Raw genomic sequence first — 19,215 nt, 5'->3', positions numbered from 1 at the left:
GCCACTGTCATTGCGTCCAAAATTTAGCGCCGCACAATACAATTGTGATTGGTTTAAAGAAATGCACAAACCCAGTGTTTTTTAATTCTGTATCCAGTTCTTTTCATACATTTACAGGGCTCTCAAGTTTTGAACAGAGTTCAGAGTGAGATTTTGGCGGCAGGGGTTTGGGTGGGGACGGAGTCTGATCTGATAAATGACGCATAAATTCGTACAAATAAAAAAGTTTATTTTATTCAGTATTTGTGTGTGTGTGTGTGTGTGTGTGTGTGTGTGTGTGTGTGTGTGCATGCGCGCAATAATTAATACTATGCATTGTCTGGATAAAATATAATGAAATAGCCTAGGCCAAAGGTTTTCACAATGGGGGCCGAGAGGTTGTGCAGTAAAAATAAAAGGAAAGAAAAAACAAAATATGTACTGTTATAAAAGTATTATGGGTAGGCCTATTATAAAATGGGTATCTTTATAAAAATATAAAACTGTCAGAGTAGCCCTGCAGCCAATTCAACATGTAGCTATTATTATAATAATAATAATAATAATAATAATAATAATAATAATAATAATAATAATAATAATAGGCGCAAAAGCTACCCAGTGTTTCCTCTGTTGATTTCTGCCGCCACAGTATCAGGAATAGGGCAGACGCACAACAGGGTTTCCGCTATGTAGCTACATGTATTAAATCAAGTCATAATTACACGACTATACAGAGCCGTGTGCTCTACTGAAGTCAAGCGAACTGTCCTCCGCGCTCTCTCCCCTCAACTGGAACAATGACAGGATGTCATCACTCGCGAAGTCATGGCAACCAGATAAACAGTACACTTGTCACTCAATCTCAGGCAAAGTCTCAAACAGCGACGAAAGCTGCAACTTGAAATCCGCACTCACTCAGCTTGTGCGTGGCAGGCACTAGCGGCCAATTAAAATAAGCCCAAAAAAAAATGTATTCAGGTTCCCCCTGCATTCAGACAGCCAGACACTAATAACGTTAAGACACTACTTGCCTTGCTGGTGTGATGGGGTGGCTACGGGAGGACTTGATGGGGAGAGTGCAGCCGAGCAGGATGGTAACTCATGTAAGCTCTGGTAACTCTGGTCACTTGTAACCACGTTACTTAAAATGTCCTCCTCCTGCTCCTTGGGGCATTTCTTGCTGAATTTAAATGAAAACAATCTGCTTTGCTTTTCTTTGCTTTGCGTTTCATATTAGCAAGCTAATAGCTACAATCTGTGTCTGTCTCATTGAGCTTGCTTGAAAAGCTTGTGCGCAAACGTCATTCATTTCATTGGATCACTTGCTGGTGACGATGCAGCCTGTGGGCAGGCTTAATAGTCCACACGTGGGGTACAAGCCGCTAATTGGCTGAGAAGCTTTCACTCAAAGCTTTTCTCAGGTTGCTTATTGGATGAACTGCTAGAATTAAAATCACTCACTACTCACTATAGGCCTGGGTCAAAAGGGGCGGGCCTGTCCTAAAATGCCCAATGGTAGCGGCGCGGGTGGTGGCAGGGCGTTCTGAACTCTATGGGGAACTCACTTGATTCCTCTACCTGTTCCACTGTTAAAAATAGCGGCGCAACTTGGTGGGCGTTATCCTGGTAATTTCTTTGCGTGAGAAATACAAGGTGTGGCGTGTGAACGGGTTGAAATGCATGTGTCTCACGCCCAATGCGTGAGACTTGAGAGCCCTGCATTTATGTTAATGACCCACTAGAAGTGTGTGGCTGTATCACTGTATCTGAAGATAGCGTGCACTCTGCCTGGATCTTCTTATTTTGCTCTGACCTTCATAAATGTAGCGAACAGGTGCCAAATCATAGGGAAGCGTCTGAGAAAAAGCTACGAAATGGACACAGGGCTTACTTATCTTTAATACAAATGTACCTTTAAAAGTTAAAAGACAGCTGAACAAGTTGATTGAAGGAAGACAAGTTTAAAAATCATATCAAATAAGTTTTTTGAAGGACAGTTCTTTCTTAATTCCAAATGGACAAATTCTAAATGTTCTCTCCCAGTCAGGACACTGTGTCGATGTCTTTTCAGGGTAACACAGCAGAAAGTCTGAACCTGCCCAGCGTCCTTTTGATGGACTCTCGCAGCTCCTTGTTCCTCAGACTGTAGATCATCGGGTTTAGGAAAGGAGTCAGAGCGGCATACAACACAGACACAATGATGCGAAGCTGAAACAAAATAAAAATTAATAACAGTGTTAGTATTAAACATACAAGGTTCCTTAAGGACATCTGGCATTTTTTACTGCTAGCAGCAGGTTTTTTCCGTGCTGATGTTTACTATGATGTCTACTATATTTCACATGATTAAGTATTACAATATCTACCAGACATCTCAGCAACTTTGCCTGCTGTGCAAGCCAACAGGAAGGGGTTGAAAGTGTTGGAAAACACAAAATGGTCGGTCAAGCTGCAGCTTCCAAGGTCAAAGATAAACCTTTAAACTCCTTGCTAGTCTTTTTTGATGTCATGTGTTCAGCACCAGTATTTTAAAAGTAATTCTTGGTTGACATATGTGCGTATACGTAATGTACTAAAACAATATTTTTTCTCGTACCTCTGGTGAAAAGTTTCCCACACGGTAGGAGATGTATACAAAAGAGGCTGAGCTGTAAGAGATGAACACGACAGTCAGGTGAGCAGCACACGTCCCAAAGACCTTCAGTCTCTGAGCAACACTCATCTTCAATATGGTAACACCAATCAGGACATAGGAGGTGAGGATGAGGATTCCTGTGGTCAGTAGTGCAAACAAGGCTAAAGAAAGGGACACAATGCCATCCACTGAGGTGTCACCGCACACCAGTCGCCTTACAGATGACGGGTCGCACCAGCCATGTTTTACCACATTGGGGCCACAGTAAGACCGTAGCAAGGACATTGAAATGGCTGGCAGCGTGCAGCAGGTGCCGAAGCTCCAGGCTCCTGCGATGAGGAGAAGTCGGACGGGCCGAGTCATGACCGCAGTGTAGCGCAGAGGGTTGCAAATGGCAACGTAGCGGTCGTACGCCATGACAGTCAGCATGGCACGGCCGGTAACTGCTAGCTGAACGAAGAAATACATCTGGAAAAAGCAGCCCGGGTAGGAAATGGTATTCATGTCTGTCAGGAAGCCGGCTAGCATTTGAGGGATAGTGGTGGTGGTGTAGACGATGTCAACAAAGGAGAGGTTGTAGAGGAAGAAATACATGGGAGACTTAAGCTTCGGATCAGTCAACGCCTGCATGAGAAAGAACAGTGGCAGCGATTACCATACGAATAATTGCAGGACTGAATAAACTGCTTTAACAAAAATAATTTCCCCCTGGGATTATTAAAGTATTTCTGATTCTGATAGAAGGCTTTGTTTTGTACCACAAAAATGATCATGCTGTTTCCTCCCAGGATGGTGATGTAACCCAGAAGCAGAATGACAAAAAATATAATCTTTTTCTCGCCAAGGCTGGCAAGGCCCTCAATGATGAAGAAAGTGACACCATGAGGCTCCCAGGTGCCATTGACAAAGCTGGATCTGTGATTGGTCGACAAGGGGAGTTGTGAATCTGGAGAGGGAGTGAGGAAAATGAGGTGTCAGTGATAATTTACAGACAGGACATCAGAAGACAGAGAGGAGGAGTGTCATAAGTTCATATTTCATGCATGGTACATTTTACCTCAGTGTGTAAATATTTCCATGGCCATTTTTCATAAAGATGTAGAAATGGATTGTGTAGCACACAAATACATTAAAATGTACCAGAAGGCCAATATGCACCCTTATCTCCTAATCATTAATATAATCCACTCGTAGCATTTTAAACATATTCAACCCTTGTTATGGTTCTGTTTAGGCACTCTAAGCTCTTGGTTAAGGTTATGGGAAGATTGTGGTATTGGTTAAAACAAAAAGACAGTAACAGAGGACAAGCTTAGTTTATTAACAATCCACTATCTTTCCCCAAATTTAACTAAACAAAAAAAAATTGCTGCACATAAGTCTTCTGCGCTAGACATGGATTGTCTATAACGAACACCACGTTTGAATATTGATGCTAATAACTGTACGTGGCACCCTAGGCCCGTGGTCGATTATAGATTTTGTAATCATTGAGACAAGACCGAGACTTTGAGGGTTTGAGACCAAGACCAAAGCAGGGCGAGACCGGGTCAAGACCAAGACCAGATTTGTTTCAGCCAGAGCTTCTTCTCCTGTCTCCCGCATTTACTTTCTTGGGAGTGTGTGTAAAGGGGGCAGGGAGAGGGGGGTTTACGGTAACAAATTCAAATTAGATATGAGTCAAGTTAATGGTTGCATATGGAAGTTTTAACATACATGCATTAACCCTCTGAGGACGAAAGACACACCGTTGCTTCCAAATTTAGTTTGACAAAACTCTGACTCAAAAAGCAATATTTCAAGATCTCATTTCAGACATTTATTTACTATTTTAATCATACATAACCTGAAAGACTTTGGTGAACTAATTTCAAGCACCGAAACAATTCTTACAACACATAAGTTAAGAGATTTGGGGAATATCAAAAAGCAAACATCAACGTTGCATCTTTAGAACCAAATTATCTCTTTACACATTGCTCTGGAACAAATGTTGGTGTCACTATACGGAAAGCTGAGTCTGAACATTTTGATATGAAACACACGGGGATCAGTTTATATGCAAATACCCTACAAAGGTACATTTAAGAAGATGTGTGAAAATGCCCTCAGGCCACACAGGGTTAAGCAGTATATATAAAAACAATAAAAAGAAAAATATCAACAAAACTGATCCATATAAATGACAAAGCTCACAGTCTATAGAACATCTGTGTGAAAGCCAGCATTAATTGAAGTAAATTTATCACAAAATCTGAAGGTGTGGATGCTTTTTTCACTTTCAAATCAAATAGATTTTATGATCTAACGCCTCAAAAATGCTGCAAAAAAGACACATGAATGTAGTTTACAGCTACGGCATTCTACCATAACAGCAGTTAATAGTTTAGCACTGAGATAAATGCAGACTTTCTCTTGTGTTGTCCTTCTTGTTTACTTTGTTGAGAATTGCTCTCTAAACCCTGTCTCTTGTAAAGTAAGTAAGTAAAGTTTATTTCTAGAGCACATTTAAACACAGTTTAAACTGACCAAAATGCTGTACAAACAAGCACTAAGGTGCTGTATTAACCCTTGTTTTATCGTTCGGGTCACCGGGACACTGGACATCATCACAACAGTATATCACACAATCAGCAACACATAATCAAAAGCACAAAAACGTTTACAGACCTCTGGGGATTTTAGGTGAAATATCAAATGGCAAAAGCTCCATCTTTCCTCAGCAGACAGACAGAACAAATTTGCTGTCAAGAGACAACAAGTACAGAATAACTACACTGCAAAATGAAAAGCTTTATATGTTTTCATTTGTGCACAAGCTCAATTTGACAGCACAAATGACAAAGTCCAAACTTTAAAGCTCTACACCTGCAGACAACAAAACACTAATCTCTTTCATTCATCATTTCATTTTACTTTTTAAAAGTGCAATTTAATACCTGGACATGGTTTTATGAATAAGATATCATCATCTTACCTGAAGATATTGCGCTGCTCAGTCAGGTTTAGTGAGATGGAAGCAGAACTTCATCCAAGTCTACTTTCTGCCTTTTGAAAAGCAACTGACCTTTTTCCTAAATATAATGGAGATTATGGGGGGCCCAAATGACATTAATTATAGAAAGTGACATCATTAAAAGCATAAATTGTACACAGGACAGTAACAGAATACCAAAGGGACCTATTTTAAGTTGCCTTTGTGGTTATTAACAAGCGCCTAAAGAAAACATAAGAAACATAATTGTCCTTGTTGCCAAGGTAAAACTTCATTATAGGAGATATTACTGTACTTTAATTGGTTGTGTGTGAGAGAGAGAGAGAGAGAGAGAGAGAGAGAGAGAGAGAGAGAGAGAGAGAGAGAGAGAGAGAGAGAGAGAGAGTGTGTAGTCGTACCTGTTGTTGGATAGCACTAGTTAGTCTAAATCATGGTTTATTTGCAGTAAAATAGTACAGTAGTGACCGGTTGTATGATTTCAATAAACAGAATATGTGATTGGTCTTTAGATTCTGTCTCCAGGCTGGTGGATGAGACATTTTAACAATGTCTTTGTTCATCAAACTGAAATCACTCTTTATATTGACATTTACATTTCTATTGGCCATGCATCTCTACCGCAGCCCTGCAAACTGTTGGCTGGTTTGTGTACAACGCACTGAGGTGACCGTAAACAGGCCATGTTTCCCAAAGTGAGATGCAGATTCTGAATGTTCTGTACACATGTCCAAAGAATGAGAAAACAGAGTGTTATTATGTTATTGTTATTAAGCAAGACTTGGAATACTGAGAAATGCAAGGCTGTCCTTTGACATTATCGCCAAAATCAATAATAATGCACGTTCCTTGTTTGCTACAGTCGATAGGCTTACAAACCCTCTATTGTCAACAACGGGGAAACGAAACGCCACATGCCGGCCACAACAACGTGACGGGCCGCAACTCGCGGGACGCGATCCCCGGGCGCAGGGGCACACAACAACGGGGAAATTAAACTCCACAATAACGGGACGGTTGTGGTTAGGAAAAGATGAGCGGGGAAAGGAACCGTCACACACGGCACACGCCTATAACCGAGGGACGGTTGTGGTTAGGAAGAGAATAATGAGGAAAGGTACTGCAACACGAGGGATGCGATCCCCGGTCTCCGGGGTGAAAGTCCTGTGTTTTTTGACCCATCCACCACCCAACCTCCCTGCGCGGACTTTCGCCTTATCAATACTACTCGCTACCATCATCGTTCTGTGATTACGAAATATGGTTCCCATTGAAATACATTGCTTTAAAATTCGTAATCGCCACACAAAAAAAAGACATTTATGTGTCCTGTCCACGACTTAAATCTGCAGTAGGTAAGATTGTGAAAAGCCAGGACTTTGCCAACAAATTTGAACATCGACAACTTCTCAGTCCCTCCTCCCTTTCTGCTGCAGCCCAAACTGTCTTCTAAGCCCCTCCCACACAACGGAGTTTGACAGAACTGCCGGCATGTCAGACAACATTTTCAATAACTAAACACCAACACAACGTTAACTTTACTCACCAACAGTAAAACGATGCTAACTAGCAGGCTAACGTTAGCCATTTCAGCATCATATCAGACCAACCACTGTGCTAACTTTACTATCATCCTCACCAACGTAGCTTTGTGGACTTTTGATGACTAATAACCAAGTGAAAGATAAATCATTCATGGTAATTATGTTATCTGTTGAGAGGAAATGTGGCTACATCTGCATCGTTCTTCAGATCTTTAAAATCCTGCAGGCACGCCACCTCTGAAAAGCCGCTCCAATATTCACCGGAGTTTTGGAAAACTTTTCTGCAGCTCGTGCGCGGCGAGGGAGGAGGGGAGAACGCTATATATGAATGTGCCTGAGCAGTGATTGACAGGCAGATAGACCACCCCTGTGACCGTGATTGGAGAAAATCGACGCGGAGTGGTGGAATTTTGCCAATGGCACTACAGGCTGTAGGAGGTGCCAGAGGAGCTGTCTTTTTTTTTTTTTTTTTTACATAATTCATGTAGTTGTACTGGAACATAGTGTCAGTTTCAGCAAATATGACAGAAAGTTAGTTTTATAAGACTTACCTACTGCATCTTTAATAGATTCAGTAACATAACCATATCACAAACTGCCATGAGACCGGCTGCCATATCAGGTACAGGATCAACACATTCTCAGTCCCATCGCATAAAATACAGACGCTTCGTCAGGTGCCTTTGGTGTTCATATCTAAACATGCTGGGTTGGGAATATTGTCATCAGTTTTGACGCAGTTAGGTTTAGGAAAAGGTTGTGGGTGGGCTCATGAAAGGCATGTTTACTTGACAAGCTGGACAAGAAAGGGACAGTTGAGTTTAGGAAAGGAAGAACGGGACAGATAGGTTTAGGAAAAGAAGAACGGAACAATTGGGTTTAGGACAAGAAGAACGGGAGAGTTAGGTTTAGGTAAAGAAGAACAGGACAGTTGGGTTTAGGAAAAGATCGTGGGTTATAAAATGAACGTTTCAGTGACACACGGGACACAAACTGCGGTCTCCGGAGTGAAAGTCCTGTGTTGTTTGTCCCAAATTCTAGCACAGTACTAAACTTGTTTGAATCCTACTCACGAACAGGGATTTCTTTGTATCTATAGATAATTACACATTTGAGTGGACAAATATGACATGCAGGGTCCCCCAAGGCTCCATTATGGTGCCTCTTCTGTTCAACATCTACATGCGTCCATTGGTTTAGATCATGGAAAACAACAAAATAAGTTACCATCATTATGCGGCTGACACAAAAATCAACATAACCTTGTCACCAGGGGACTATGGTCCAATACAAACGCTGAGTAAGTGCATTGAACAAACCAACGATTGGATGTACCAGAACTTTCTTGAATTAAACAAAGACAAAACTGAGGTATTTGTTTTTGGAGCCAAAGAGGAATGATTAAAAGTCAGCGTTCAGCTTCAAATCAGAAATGTTAAATACAACAAAGCCAGAAATGTTGGTGTAGTATGGACTCAGACCTGAATTTCATCAGACATATTAAGACAATTAGAAATCAGCCTACTATCACCTTAAGAATATATCAATGGGGGCGTCCGGATAGTTCAGTTGGTAGAGCAGGCGCACATAAATAGAGGTTTACTCCTCGACAAAGCAGGCGTGGGATCGACTCTGACCTGCGGCCCTTTGCTGCATGTCATTCCCTCTCTCTCTTACCTTTCATGTCTTCAACTGTGCTGCCAAATAAATGCCTAAAAATGCCCCTAAAAAATAAAAATAAAGAATATATCAATGGCTAAAGGATGTATATCTTGATTTGGAAAAACTTGTCCATGCAGAACACTCCATGCTCCTGTCCTACCAAAGAGTGAATCACATTCCTCCCGTTCTTAGTATTTAACAATGGCTTCCAAATAATTGATTTCAAAATACTTGTTTACATGTTGGTTTATAAAGCACTGAACAGTTTATTCCTTATCAGCTGCTACATTATGAACCATCTGGACCACTTGGAGAAGCATGGTTCAGTTTTTATGCCCCAGATATCTGGAACAAACTCCCATAAAACTGCAGGTCCCCTGCAACTCTGTTCTTTTAAATCAAAGCTGTAGACTTTTCTTTTTGATGCTGCCTTTTTAACCCTTGTGTTGTCTTCCTGTCAACTTTTTGTTTTTCTGGGTCAAAAATGTAGTTGTTCTTTTACTTTTCCTGGCCTTTTTGTTTTTGTAGATTTTTTTCAGCGCTTTATTGATTTTTTGGCAATGTTTTTCGCTGCGTATCTGAAGCTTTTTCTGAAATTTTTGACACTTTCTTCAACGGCCTTTGGTTCGTTTTCTTTTCAAATGCTATAAAATTTAATAAAACATCCAAATTCAATGGAAGTAGTGAACTGATCATTTATTTTACTTTTTAAGAGCGTCGTATGGAACCATACACGTTATTTTCTTTCACAATTTGTTTGAAAGAAACCCAAATTTCTGATTTTTGAACTTTTTGAAAATGGGTCAAATTTGACCCGAGGACAACAGGAGGGGTAAAGTAATTGGTTTTCCAGAATGACCTTTGTATGTTGTGAAATATTTGTATGGTTGTGAAATTATTGAGGGAAAAGAACCTTTTAATAAGCCTTTAATATGCTGAACTTCCGTGTGAAATAGGAATCTGGCTATTATTTGTATTGCTTTGTTGATTGTTTATTGCAACTTGTCCTATTGAAGGCCCAGGGTCCAGGGCCACGGTTCGCCATTGAGTTGAACTGATAACAATCTGAAACATGACAAGCAGACACAACTACTCGCTGATTTTAAAAGAAGTTACAAGCCAAAAAGGTTGGGTTTCACCCATTTTAATTTAAACAGTGTGTTGTGTTTTAAAAAGCTTTCCAGATGTAAAATAATAATCTGAAATGTAGCCGGCAACAACATCTGTCAAGAAAATGTAGTAGATTAGAAGTACAAAATGGAATAAAACGGAGATACTCTAGTAAAGTAAAATAACCTTAAAATGTACTTCAGTTCACAACAAAGCAAGTCTCCTGACTTTTAGTAGCTCTCTGACTGCAGATTGTGAAAAAGAAGTCACAGAGAATGAGCTGCCTGGTTAAGACCTTAATTGGCTGTAATTAGGCACCTAGAGGCCCTACTGTTGTCTAGGGTGCCACACAGGTTACATTTTAATTAAACATGTTTGGCAACAGCAGGAGTAAACAGCAAACCATCGGACAAATTAATTGTGAGACATAATCAAACATTAACATTTATTTTAATATTGGTCCATCCATTCATATAGTTTGTGGGAAAAAAGTTCTCATTGAGAAGGGATCTTTAGTTAACGTATTTAATTAAAGAATAATTAAAGGCACAATGAGTAGGAGTTTCTTAAAAAGAATGTATAGACGAATACAAAACTAACTCCTCTTTATCATCAGTATCTGGCCGGATTTTCTTATTTATCTGTGTTCGGGGCTTTTTCGGGCATGTGAACCTCTATAAAAACATAGCAACCAGGTGCCAGATCGTAAGCACACATCCAGGAGGAAGCTCCAAAAATGGCAGACACAATGCCTAAAAACCACAAATATAACAAGGCGAAACACCTACAAAGCTTGTTTGAAAATGAGACTAAATCTGGGATTGTTTTTTGCCCAAGAGGGAGGAGGGGCCAACTTTGAATGTTCTGTTTACAAACCGCAATGGACAAAACCTCCTCATTCTGCCTTTATCTAACTTTAATGTGACCCTGTTATTCAAATTTAAAATAGAAAGTTAATGAAAAGACAGTGGAACATTAAACATGAACATCATGCTGTATTGAAGAAGACTTGAAACATAAACTCATTATGAACATCATGACTTCACGTAAACATACACGCCACTTTCCTAAAGCCAAGTGTTGTGTTATCTATACGCATTTTAAGCTATGTCTACACCGTATACAGCGGAGGTAGTCTGCAACGCCACAGCGTAAACATACACGCCACTTTCTAAAGCCACGTGGCGTGTTATCGCGAGGCTACAGTTGGGTTTAGGAAACGTCACATGCGGGTTGGTTTTAGGAAAAGAAGAACCGGTTGGGATTATGAAAAGAAGAACGGGGTTTGGTTTTGGAAAAGAACAAACGTGGAAAGGAAACATCCCATGCGGGACACGATCCCTGCTCTCCTGGGTGAAAGTCTTTCGCCCTTTCATACTACTCGCTACGGCGTAAATTTACACACAATCGCAAGGTAATGTAAGTCAATGGAGGCCAAACGGTGTTTATAAACACGCTAAATATCAAGTATGCGTCTTAATAACACGCCAACAATGGCATACAAATTGGCGTGTCATAAACACGCCACTTCATGAGATCAGTCCGTTATGAAAATGTTTTCTGAGGTAATATATTCAAGTGAGAAGTAGGGTCATTGGTCCTTATTTATGAAACGTGCGTACGACCTAAAACAGGTGTAGGACGGGTGTACGCCGATTCCTATGCAAAGCTCGCCATTTATCAATTTGAACGTGAGAGTAGGCTGCGATAAAATCTCACGTCTGGTCTGAACTCGTGTACTCAAGTTGTAGAGTCAGTGTGGACTTGCGGTGCAGCATATAATCAGTTTAACAGAAGAAGGAGAAGTCATCAGTTGATCTCTTATCAGCAATGGCAGATCTGGCTCTTTTAGAAGACCTCTATGCGCCGGTACAACAGTGCACATGTACGCGCACGTGCCACGGTGGAGCGCTCCATCGGATGGGCAGATGTCTCTGTTTAGCCTGTGGGGTTCTGCACAACATCACGCAGGAAAACTGGATGCTGTAAATGTAGTGATGGAGCCAGATGACCCGATGCCCAGAGAGCAGTGTCCAGCACAGCCCCAACTGGGGCTATACCAAGGAGACAGGATATTATTCCTCGCTTTGAGAAGGTAGCCTATAGTGTTATGTTTGACAATTATATTCAATACAGGAGACATGACGACGCACAACAGTTTTATTTATTCTTCAGGTTTTAATTTCTCTGTCGTGAATCTCTATTTCTGCAATTGACAGTTATTACAGCTTGTTTTTCCAGCCCCTCTGCTGTCAGGAGACAGGGTAGAGGTGGTGGTCCAGCACGGAGGGTGGAGGACACGCGCTCTCCCTCAGCTGTTGCCTCGTTCTGACTCATGAAAAAAAACACAAGTAAAATAAAAGACACTCCTGATACCCTGTGTTTATTTAAATATAGGCAGCCTACACCTACATGTAGGCCTAAGAGATTGCAATAGAAGCCTGTATATTACTATTAGGACTATAGAAAATGTGTCAAGGATGTGTAAATTAAATAGGCTAAACTTCAGCTGGAGTCCGATTTACTACGGCAACACTGTTGACCGCATCAGTGATCTCTTTTCATCCCGCATTCTTTCTACAGCCTTTTATAACAGTTTTCAGGCTGCCAAAAAGTACACACGTTAGTGCAAATGAACCTGAGATATCAGGGTTTCAGTCTCCACCTCTGAAAAGTGCCGCTTCTCAGCCGGATTACGTCTTGCGATGTAGTAAATTGTAAGGGCGAGGCCTCAAAACCGAGAATATATTGGGGCGTGATATTTAAATGACGATGGTTTCCAGCCGCTGCATTTATCAATGTACGACCATTCTTACGCTCTGATTGGTGTGATACGAACGTGTCATGAATCACACGTGAAGCCTGTCGTAAGACGATTTCTGCGCTCATATCTGCGCTGGTTTCTACGTTAGGTTGATAAATGAGGGCCATTTTCTCTTGGACTTCTTTAGAAACAGACTTTTTTATGGAGCCAGTGGAGTCGCCCCCTGCTGGAAATTAGACAGAAGGCATGTTACAGCACTTCCACGCACATTTCAGGCCCGGAAGCTCCGTCCATTATTTATTTACAGTCTATGGGCAGAATATACAATTCCAAAAGACTGGTTTAGAAATCATAATTACTGAATATATTGCTCTAAAGGACAGTCTTTTTTAATTACAAATTAACATTGAACAGGTTTTCTCTCCCAGTCAGGACACTGTGTTGACGTCCTTTATGGGTAATACAGCAGAAGGTCTGAACCTGCCCAGCGTCCTCATGATAGACTCTCGCAGCTCCTTATTCCTCAGACTGTAGATCATCGGGTTTAGGAAAGGAGTCAGAGCGGCATACAACACAGACACAATGATGCGAACCTGAAACAAAATTTAAAAAAAATTAATGTTTTATTGATCACACAAGGTTCAATGAGGACATTTGACATTTCTAGTATAATAAAGCAACATATAGTAATCAAAACATAGTGACCTATTGCTTTTGTAAAACATCAAGTATAGCAATTTGAAAGTTAGTCACATTCCAATAAAAGAAGTTATGAGAAATAATAATTTTCACAATCATTTTTCTAAACCTATCCAAGTATTTTTATTGCCTAAACGTCACTATCCTGCATTTTCAAAAATTACACCAAAGGGCCCTGACTAAGTGACCATATTTGGAAAGTCAAGAGTAAGAATGTGTTGATGTGGTTAAATGTAACAGAAGTTACAAACTTCGGACACATGATAAAGAACTAAAATATCTCCATCACAACTGCGCAACTTTGTCAGCTGAGCAAGGCCACAGGAAGTGGTTAAAAGCTTTGGTAAGACAAAGTATTTGTTCTGCTTCCAAGTTCAAAAATGAACCTTTGAACTACTTGCTAGTTTTTTATGAGGTTATGTATTCAACACCAATATTTTAAAGGTACTTTTTGTTGGACATATGTGAGTATATGTATATGTGATGTACTAAACCAAGGGCAAATATAAAAGCTGGATGATTTGTCTAGTACCTCTGGTGAAAAGTTTCCCACCCGGTACGAGATGTATACAAACGAGGCCGAGGTGTAAGAGATGGATACCACAGTCAGGTGGGCTGCACACGTCCCGAAGGCCTTCAGCCTCTGAGCGACACCCATCCTCGATATAGAAATACCAATCAGGATATAGGAGGTGAGGATGAGGACTCCTGTACTCAGTAGCGACACTATAGCGGAGGAAAGTGACATAATGCTCTCAACTGACGTGTCACCGCACACTAGCCGTCTTACAGACGACGGGTCGCACCAGCCATGTTTTACCACATTCGGGCCGCAGTAAGACCGCGGCAAGGACAGGGAGATGGTTGGCAGGATGCATAGGTTGCCGAAGCTCCAGGCTCCTGCGATGAGGAGCAGCCGGACAGTCCGAGTCATGATGGCAGTGTAGCGCAGAGGGTTGCAAATGGCCACGTAGCGGTCGTACGCCATAACAGTCAGGATGGAACGGCTGGTAATTCCTAGCTGAATGACAAAATACATCTGGAGGAAGCAGCCCGGGAAAGAAATGGTATTCACGTCTGTCAGGAAGCCGGATAGCATTTTGGGGATGGTGGTGGTGGTGTAGACGATGTCAACGAAGGAGAGGTTGTAGAGGAAGAAATACATGGGAGAGTTAAGCTTCGAATCAGTCAACGCCTGCATGAGAAAGAACAGTGGCAGCGATTACCATACGAATAATTGCGGGACTGAATAAACTGCTTTAACTAAATAGAAGGCTTTGTTTTGTACCAAAAAAATTATCATGCTGTTTCCTCCCAGTATGGTGATGTAACCCAGAAGCATCGTGACAAAAATAATAATTTTTTTCTCTCCGAGGCTGGTGAGGCCCTGAATGATGAAGAAAGTGACGCCATCAGGCTCCCAAGTGCCGTTGACAAAGCTGGATCTGTGATTGGTCAACAAGGGAAGGTATGAATCTGGAGAGGGAGTGAGGAAAGAGAGGCGTCAGTGATTATTCACAGACTGGACATCAGAAGACAGAGAGGAGTGTTATAAGGTCATATTTCCATCACCTAAATAAATATAAAAATGTGTTAAAGGTGCACTATGAGTTCCTGCATTAAGTCACTTCTGTTGACCTTCCAAGTAAATACAAAACAAAACATAGCAAGCTCGCCCCTCCCCCCATGTTTCCATAACTGTCATGACTAGCATGTTTTACAGTAACCGCAGCCGAGCTGGCTCGTGCATATGTGACGTCATGAAATCTCCGTGACTATTTATACCTGCGCTGGTGGTCGTGACACTGGTTGCAGTCTTCTCCTGAACAGCAGTGGCACTAATGAGGAAAGGCTACTGATGTTGCTCTTTCTACGGACTAGAAGAAGAAGAAAAAGGTAAACAACGGCAGAACTGGCAGCAGCACTGACGTCAATGCTTCGATTTGATTCAATGACCTACTTCGTCGGATCAAGCCTTTCATTCAAGAGCTCATCTTAACCAAGTACATTTACCAGACAGACTTGCAGTCACTCAGAGTTCTGGCATCCGGTTGTCGGCGAACTCATTCAGGCCTAATGTTTCCGCTTTGTCGTGCGCCGTGCGCGACCTCGGCTCGTGCGCCATAAATCAGACGCGCCGGCCGGATATTACATAATTTTGACGTCATGATGTCGTGCACCACCTTGGATGCATCTAGTGTAAAAAACCCTTAACTGTCACTAACCCCCACCCCCTCCCCCAACCATCTTGTTGGTGATTGGCTGGAATGTGGTTTGTTGTATTTTGGTGCACAGCCTGTGCCCCTAGTGTTTGTTTGACATTACCAATCCCTGTGTTGTCTCCCGAGACCGGGCTTTTTCACAGTGTATTCAGGGGGGCAGGCAGCTAGTGGATCAAGGAGAGATGCCCACAATTTCAGACAAAAATGAAATCGCACTGAAACCATGCAGGAACTCATAGTGCACCTTTAAAATGTATTTGTAATGCATATTTCTCATCTGGCCTGTGAACACCTATGGAATGGCTGGAAAACACTGCATTGAGAGGGACATCTGCCTCGGATAAGTGGCAGAAAATGGAGGGACTGATGTACTATCCACCATTTAAAGCTTTTTTATACTTGTACTCCACTACAGTTCACAGGGGAACTTTTTTTTCTCCACTACATTTATCTGACAGCTTTAGACTGCACTTGACACATAGGTCCAGTCCTATGCTAAACTTCCTCAACTGAATTTGTGGGCTAAAAGTCCTGATGGTGGCGCATCAGCAACTGTTTTTTAAAACTTTGAAAATAAATATCAGTCGTACATGCTAGCACTCTGCAACCTTCATCAGAATCTAGGCCCAGTTGAGTATATGCTTCGACCTTGCGGGAATTATGAAGTTCATCGCTGTTTTTCTCAAAAACTGTAAATGAAACCCGATTCCTCCCACAGTTTTTGCTAAATTACACAAAAATTGCTCCACTGCATCTTCAGACCATCCTTCACAAACGATCCAGTCAGATTTTTTTTATATCAAAAATATTTGCCTGCATGTTTTAATATAACCTATTTTAAATTCTTGCCTAATAAAGCTCCAATGTTCATTGAAATATTTTTTTGGAGGAATCTCATGCTGGGAATAATGTAATACATTTCAGCATTTTATCTCAAAAACTAATTTTTGGCAATATTTCCAATTTTATCCTCATGTTAGCTTCTACAGTCAATGGGAATAGAGCATATTTAAATATCAGGCAAAAAATACAACCGGAAACCATTTTACACCACCTAAAAGATGACAGGCTGCCCTAATTAGTCTTCTGGCTAACTGCTTAACCAATACTACCTGACTCACTCAACCCTAGACTTCATGCAGGCTAGCGGTGGGATAAATTAAGCACAAAGCCAAGTAATCTGCTTAACTTCCAGCATGCTAAAAAAATCACCTAGGCAGCCAGGCAGGAACATTGACTTTTCCTAATTTTATGAGAATTGTTTTTAAACCCCATTTTGAACTGATGTTTCAGAAAATTACACATTAGTTTTATAACAGTTTGTTCAGGTCTTGCTCCCTGTTCCTAAGTGAAACCAATCTCTCCCAAAAATATCCATATTAAATAATCAAGACACATGAATGTAGTTCACAGCTATTACATTGTACAATAAGAGAAGGTAATATCAAGCCTTTATGCTATTTAAATAAGTGAAAAACAATTCATCCGACTTTCTCTAAAGTTGTCAAAATGTGGCATTGACAATAACACTAAAGCACTGAACAAGGGATAACAAATTCAGACCATCTCTTTGTAAATAAAACATGACAAATCCTCTTCTATGTAATAATGACATTTCTTTTTTCCTGTTTACATCACACAATCAGCAACAAAAGAAAAGCACAGAAACATTTACAGACCTCTGTGACTTTTAGGTGAAATATCAAACGGCAAAAGCTCCATCTCTCCTCAGCAGACAGACCGAACAAATTTGCTGTCAAGAGACAACAAGTGCAGAATAACTACACCGCAAAAAGTAAAAGCTTTGTATGTGACTTCACCTGTGCACAAGCTAAGTTTGACAGTACAAATTACAAAGTCATACAAATTCAAAACTTTAAAAAGCACTATACCTGCAGGGAACAAAACACTACATCTTCCTATTTTCCTTTTTAAAAGTGCAAACACCTGAACATGCATCATAAATTAGATACCTTACCTTAAGATGTTGCACTGCTAAGTCAGGTTTAGTGAGATGTAAGCAGAACTTTATAGATGTCGTGTTTTTGCCTTTTCGAGAGCAACTGACCTTTTTAAATTTAATGGAGATTATGATGAGATCAAAACAACATTAATTACACAAAGTGGCATCATTAAAAAGATAAATTGTACACAGGACAGTACCAGAATGCTAAAGGGACCTATTTGAAGTTACCTCTGTGGTTATAAACAAGCACCTAAAGAAAACACAAGACACATAATTGTCCTTGTTGCCAAGGTATTCAAATATTTGACCTCCTAATTATAGAACATCTTACTGTACTTGTGTAATTATGTGTGTGCGTGCATGCATGCACATAATTACATGAAGGAGATTAGGGAGACCTTGATCAATTACACAGGAACATTTAATGAACACTCACTTGAGGAGAGAATTAAGCAGGCATTACAGTTTAACCACGATGTGTTATTGTGTGGTGTCATCCCAACTCTCTGAAGTTCTTATACTCCCGAAGGTGTATTTAAACTCGAGGCATTATGTTTAGCTGAACCATTGAGGTAAACAAAGATGCTAAACACAGATGCTAAAGCCTAGTTCAGCCTCTCTCTCTCTCTCTCTGGGAAGTATGCAAAAGTGTGGAAGGCCCACCAACCTCCAAAAGGAGATAGTGCTGAAACAAAACATTCCCTTATCATGCAGCTGTCTACACTCCTTGAATCTGTAGAGAGACAAACATAATTATATATGAACAGGTTTGGTTATCAGAGATTGGCCGAATACTCTTGTCCCCTGACCTATGGCCTAGGAATGAGTTGATGTCGTCTAAGCTTCCCCATTGTCTCATCATACCACAACATTGTGTTTCTGGAAATTCCACCACAGTGAGTAGTATCTGTTGTTGTCAAATTGGACAGTAGCAGATAGTCTGGGCCAAGGTTAATTTGCAAGTAAATTGAAAAATAAATGCATTAATATATATATATATATATATAAAAAATGTCTTTGGGCAAGACAATCCCATCAAGTGTCTAGAAAAGTGGTATGTCAACGCCCTCTCAAACAGGAACATCTCCAGCAAAGCACTGGCTGGGAAAGACATTGCCACAGTCTGCAAATAGAATCTATTTGCAGACTGTAGCAACTTCGATAAAATGAATCTTCCATCTATTTAATAGATGGAAGATTCATTTTATCGAAGTTGTCCTGTCCACCACCCTGAAGCCAGACGTGGTAATCTGGTCAATGGAAGGAGTCGTGAAGAGGCAGCAGAGAAGAAGGCCAGCAAATACCAGCAGCTGGTCAATGACTGCAGGAACAAAAGTTGGCAGAGGTGGTTGTTTCCAGTGGAGGTGGGCTGTAGGGGATTTCCCGCACATCGGTGTGGAGTCTGCTGACAAGGGTAGGAGTAAGAGGCCCAGACAGACTAACAGCAGTCAGAAGGTTGGGAGAGGAAGCGGAAAGAGCCTGTTGGCTCTGGGATAAATAGGAGGATATGAGCTGAAAGCCAGTAGAACAAGAGCAGTGATTTGGCCACAACTGCTGATCAGCCAACTGGAGTGTTGTGGTTCAGGGTCAAGACACACGATAAAAATTAGGCCCCATCTGCTGAACCCTCTTCCTGGTC

At 41.0% G+C, this 19,215-nt stretch overlaps 2 protein-coding genes across 2 annotated transcripts; both read right to left on the bottom strand.

The window, feature by feature from the left end:
* Positions 1–2,049: 2,049 nt before the first annotated feature.
* On the bottom strand, positions 2,050–8,837 carry LOC120544282 (olfactory receptor 10J4-like). The gene is made up of 4 exons (XM_039777918.1): positions 8,831–8,837; positions 3,376–3,563; positions 2,579–3,241; positions 2,050–2,190 (listed from the first exon to the last, which is right to left on the bottom strand). The coding sequence occupies exons 1-4, from the start codon at positions 8,835–8,837 to the stop codon at positions 2,050–2,052; spliced, it is 999 nt and encodes a 332-aa protein (XP_039633852.1).
* Positions 8,838–13,117: 4,280 nt separating this feature from the next.
* LOC120544281 (olfactory receptor 5AN1-like) lies at positions 13,118–17,352 on the bottom strand. The gene is made up of 4 exons (XM_039777916.1): positions 17,290–17,352; positions 14,677–14,864; positions 13,921–14,583; positions 13,118–13,282 (listed from the first exon to the last, which is right to left on the bottom strand). The coding sequence occupies exons 1-4, from the start codon at positions 17,330–17,332 to the stop codon at positions 13,118–13,120; spliced, it is 1,059 nt and encodes a 352-aa protein (XP_039633850.1). The 5' UTR covers positions 17,333–17,352.
* Between the last annotated feature and the right edge of the window lie 1,863 nt (positions 17,353–19,215).

This window comes from Perca fluviatilis, chromosome 16 (genome assembly GCF_010015445.1).
Source record: "Perca fluviatilis chromosome 16, GENO_Pfluv_1.0, whole genome shotgun sequence".
NCBI classification, from domain to species: domain Eukaryota; kingdom Metazoa; phylum Chordata; class Actinopteri; order Perciformes; family Percidae; genus Perca; species Perca fluviatilis.
This window is presented reverse-complemented; position numbering and strand designations above follow the sequence as displayed.

Bases quoted from the DNA above. Each gene is read 5' to 3' on its own strand.
- LOC120544282 (XM_039777918.1), bottom strand. The intron at 3,242-3,375 runs GTACAAAACAAA...TTTCTCATGCAG, and splicing joins ACAGCATGATCATTTTTGTG to GCGTTGACTGATCCGAAGCT. The intron at 2,191-2,578 runs GTACGAGAAAAA...ATTTTGTTTCAG, and splicing joins TGGGAAACTTTTCACCAGAG to CTTCGCATCATTGTGTCTGT.
- LOC120544281 (XM_039777916.1), bottom strand. From the start codon at position 17,332: ATGGAGCTTTTGCCGTTTGATATTTCACCTAAAAGTCACAGAG. The intron at 14,584-14,676 runs GTACAAAACAAA...TTTCTCATGCAG, and splicing joins ACAGCATGATAATTTTTTTG to GCGTTGACTGATTCGAAGCT. The intron at 13,283-13,920 runs GTACTAGACAAA...ATTTTGTTTCAG, and splicing joins TGGGAAACTTTTCACCAGAG to GTTCGCATCATTGTGTCTGT.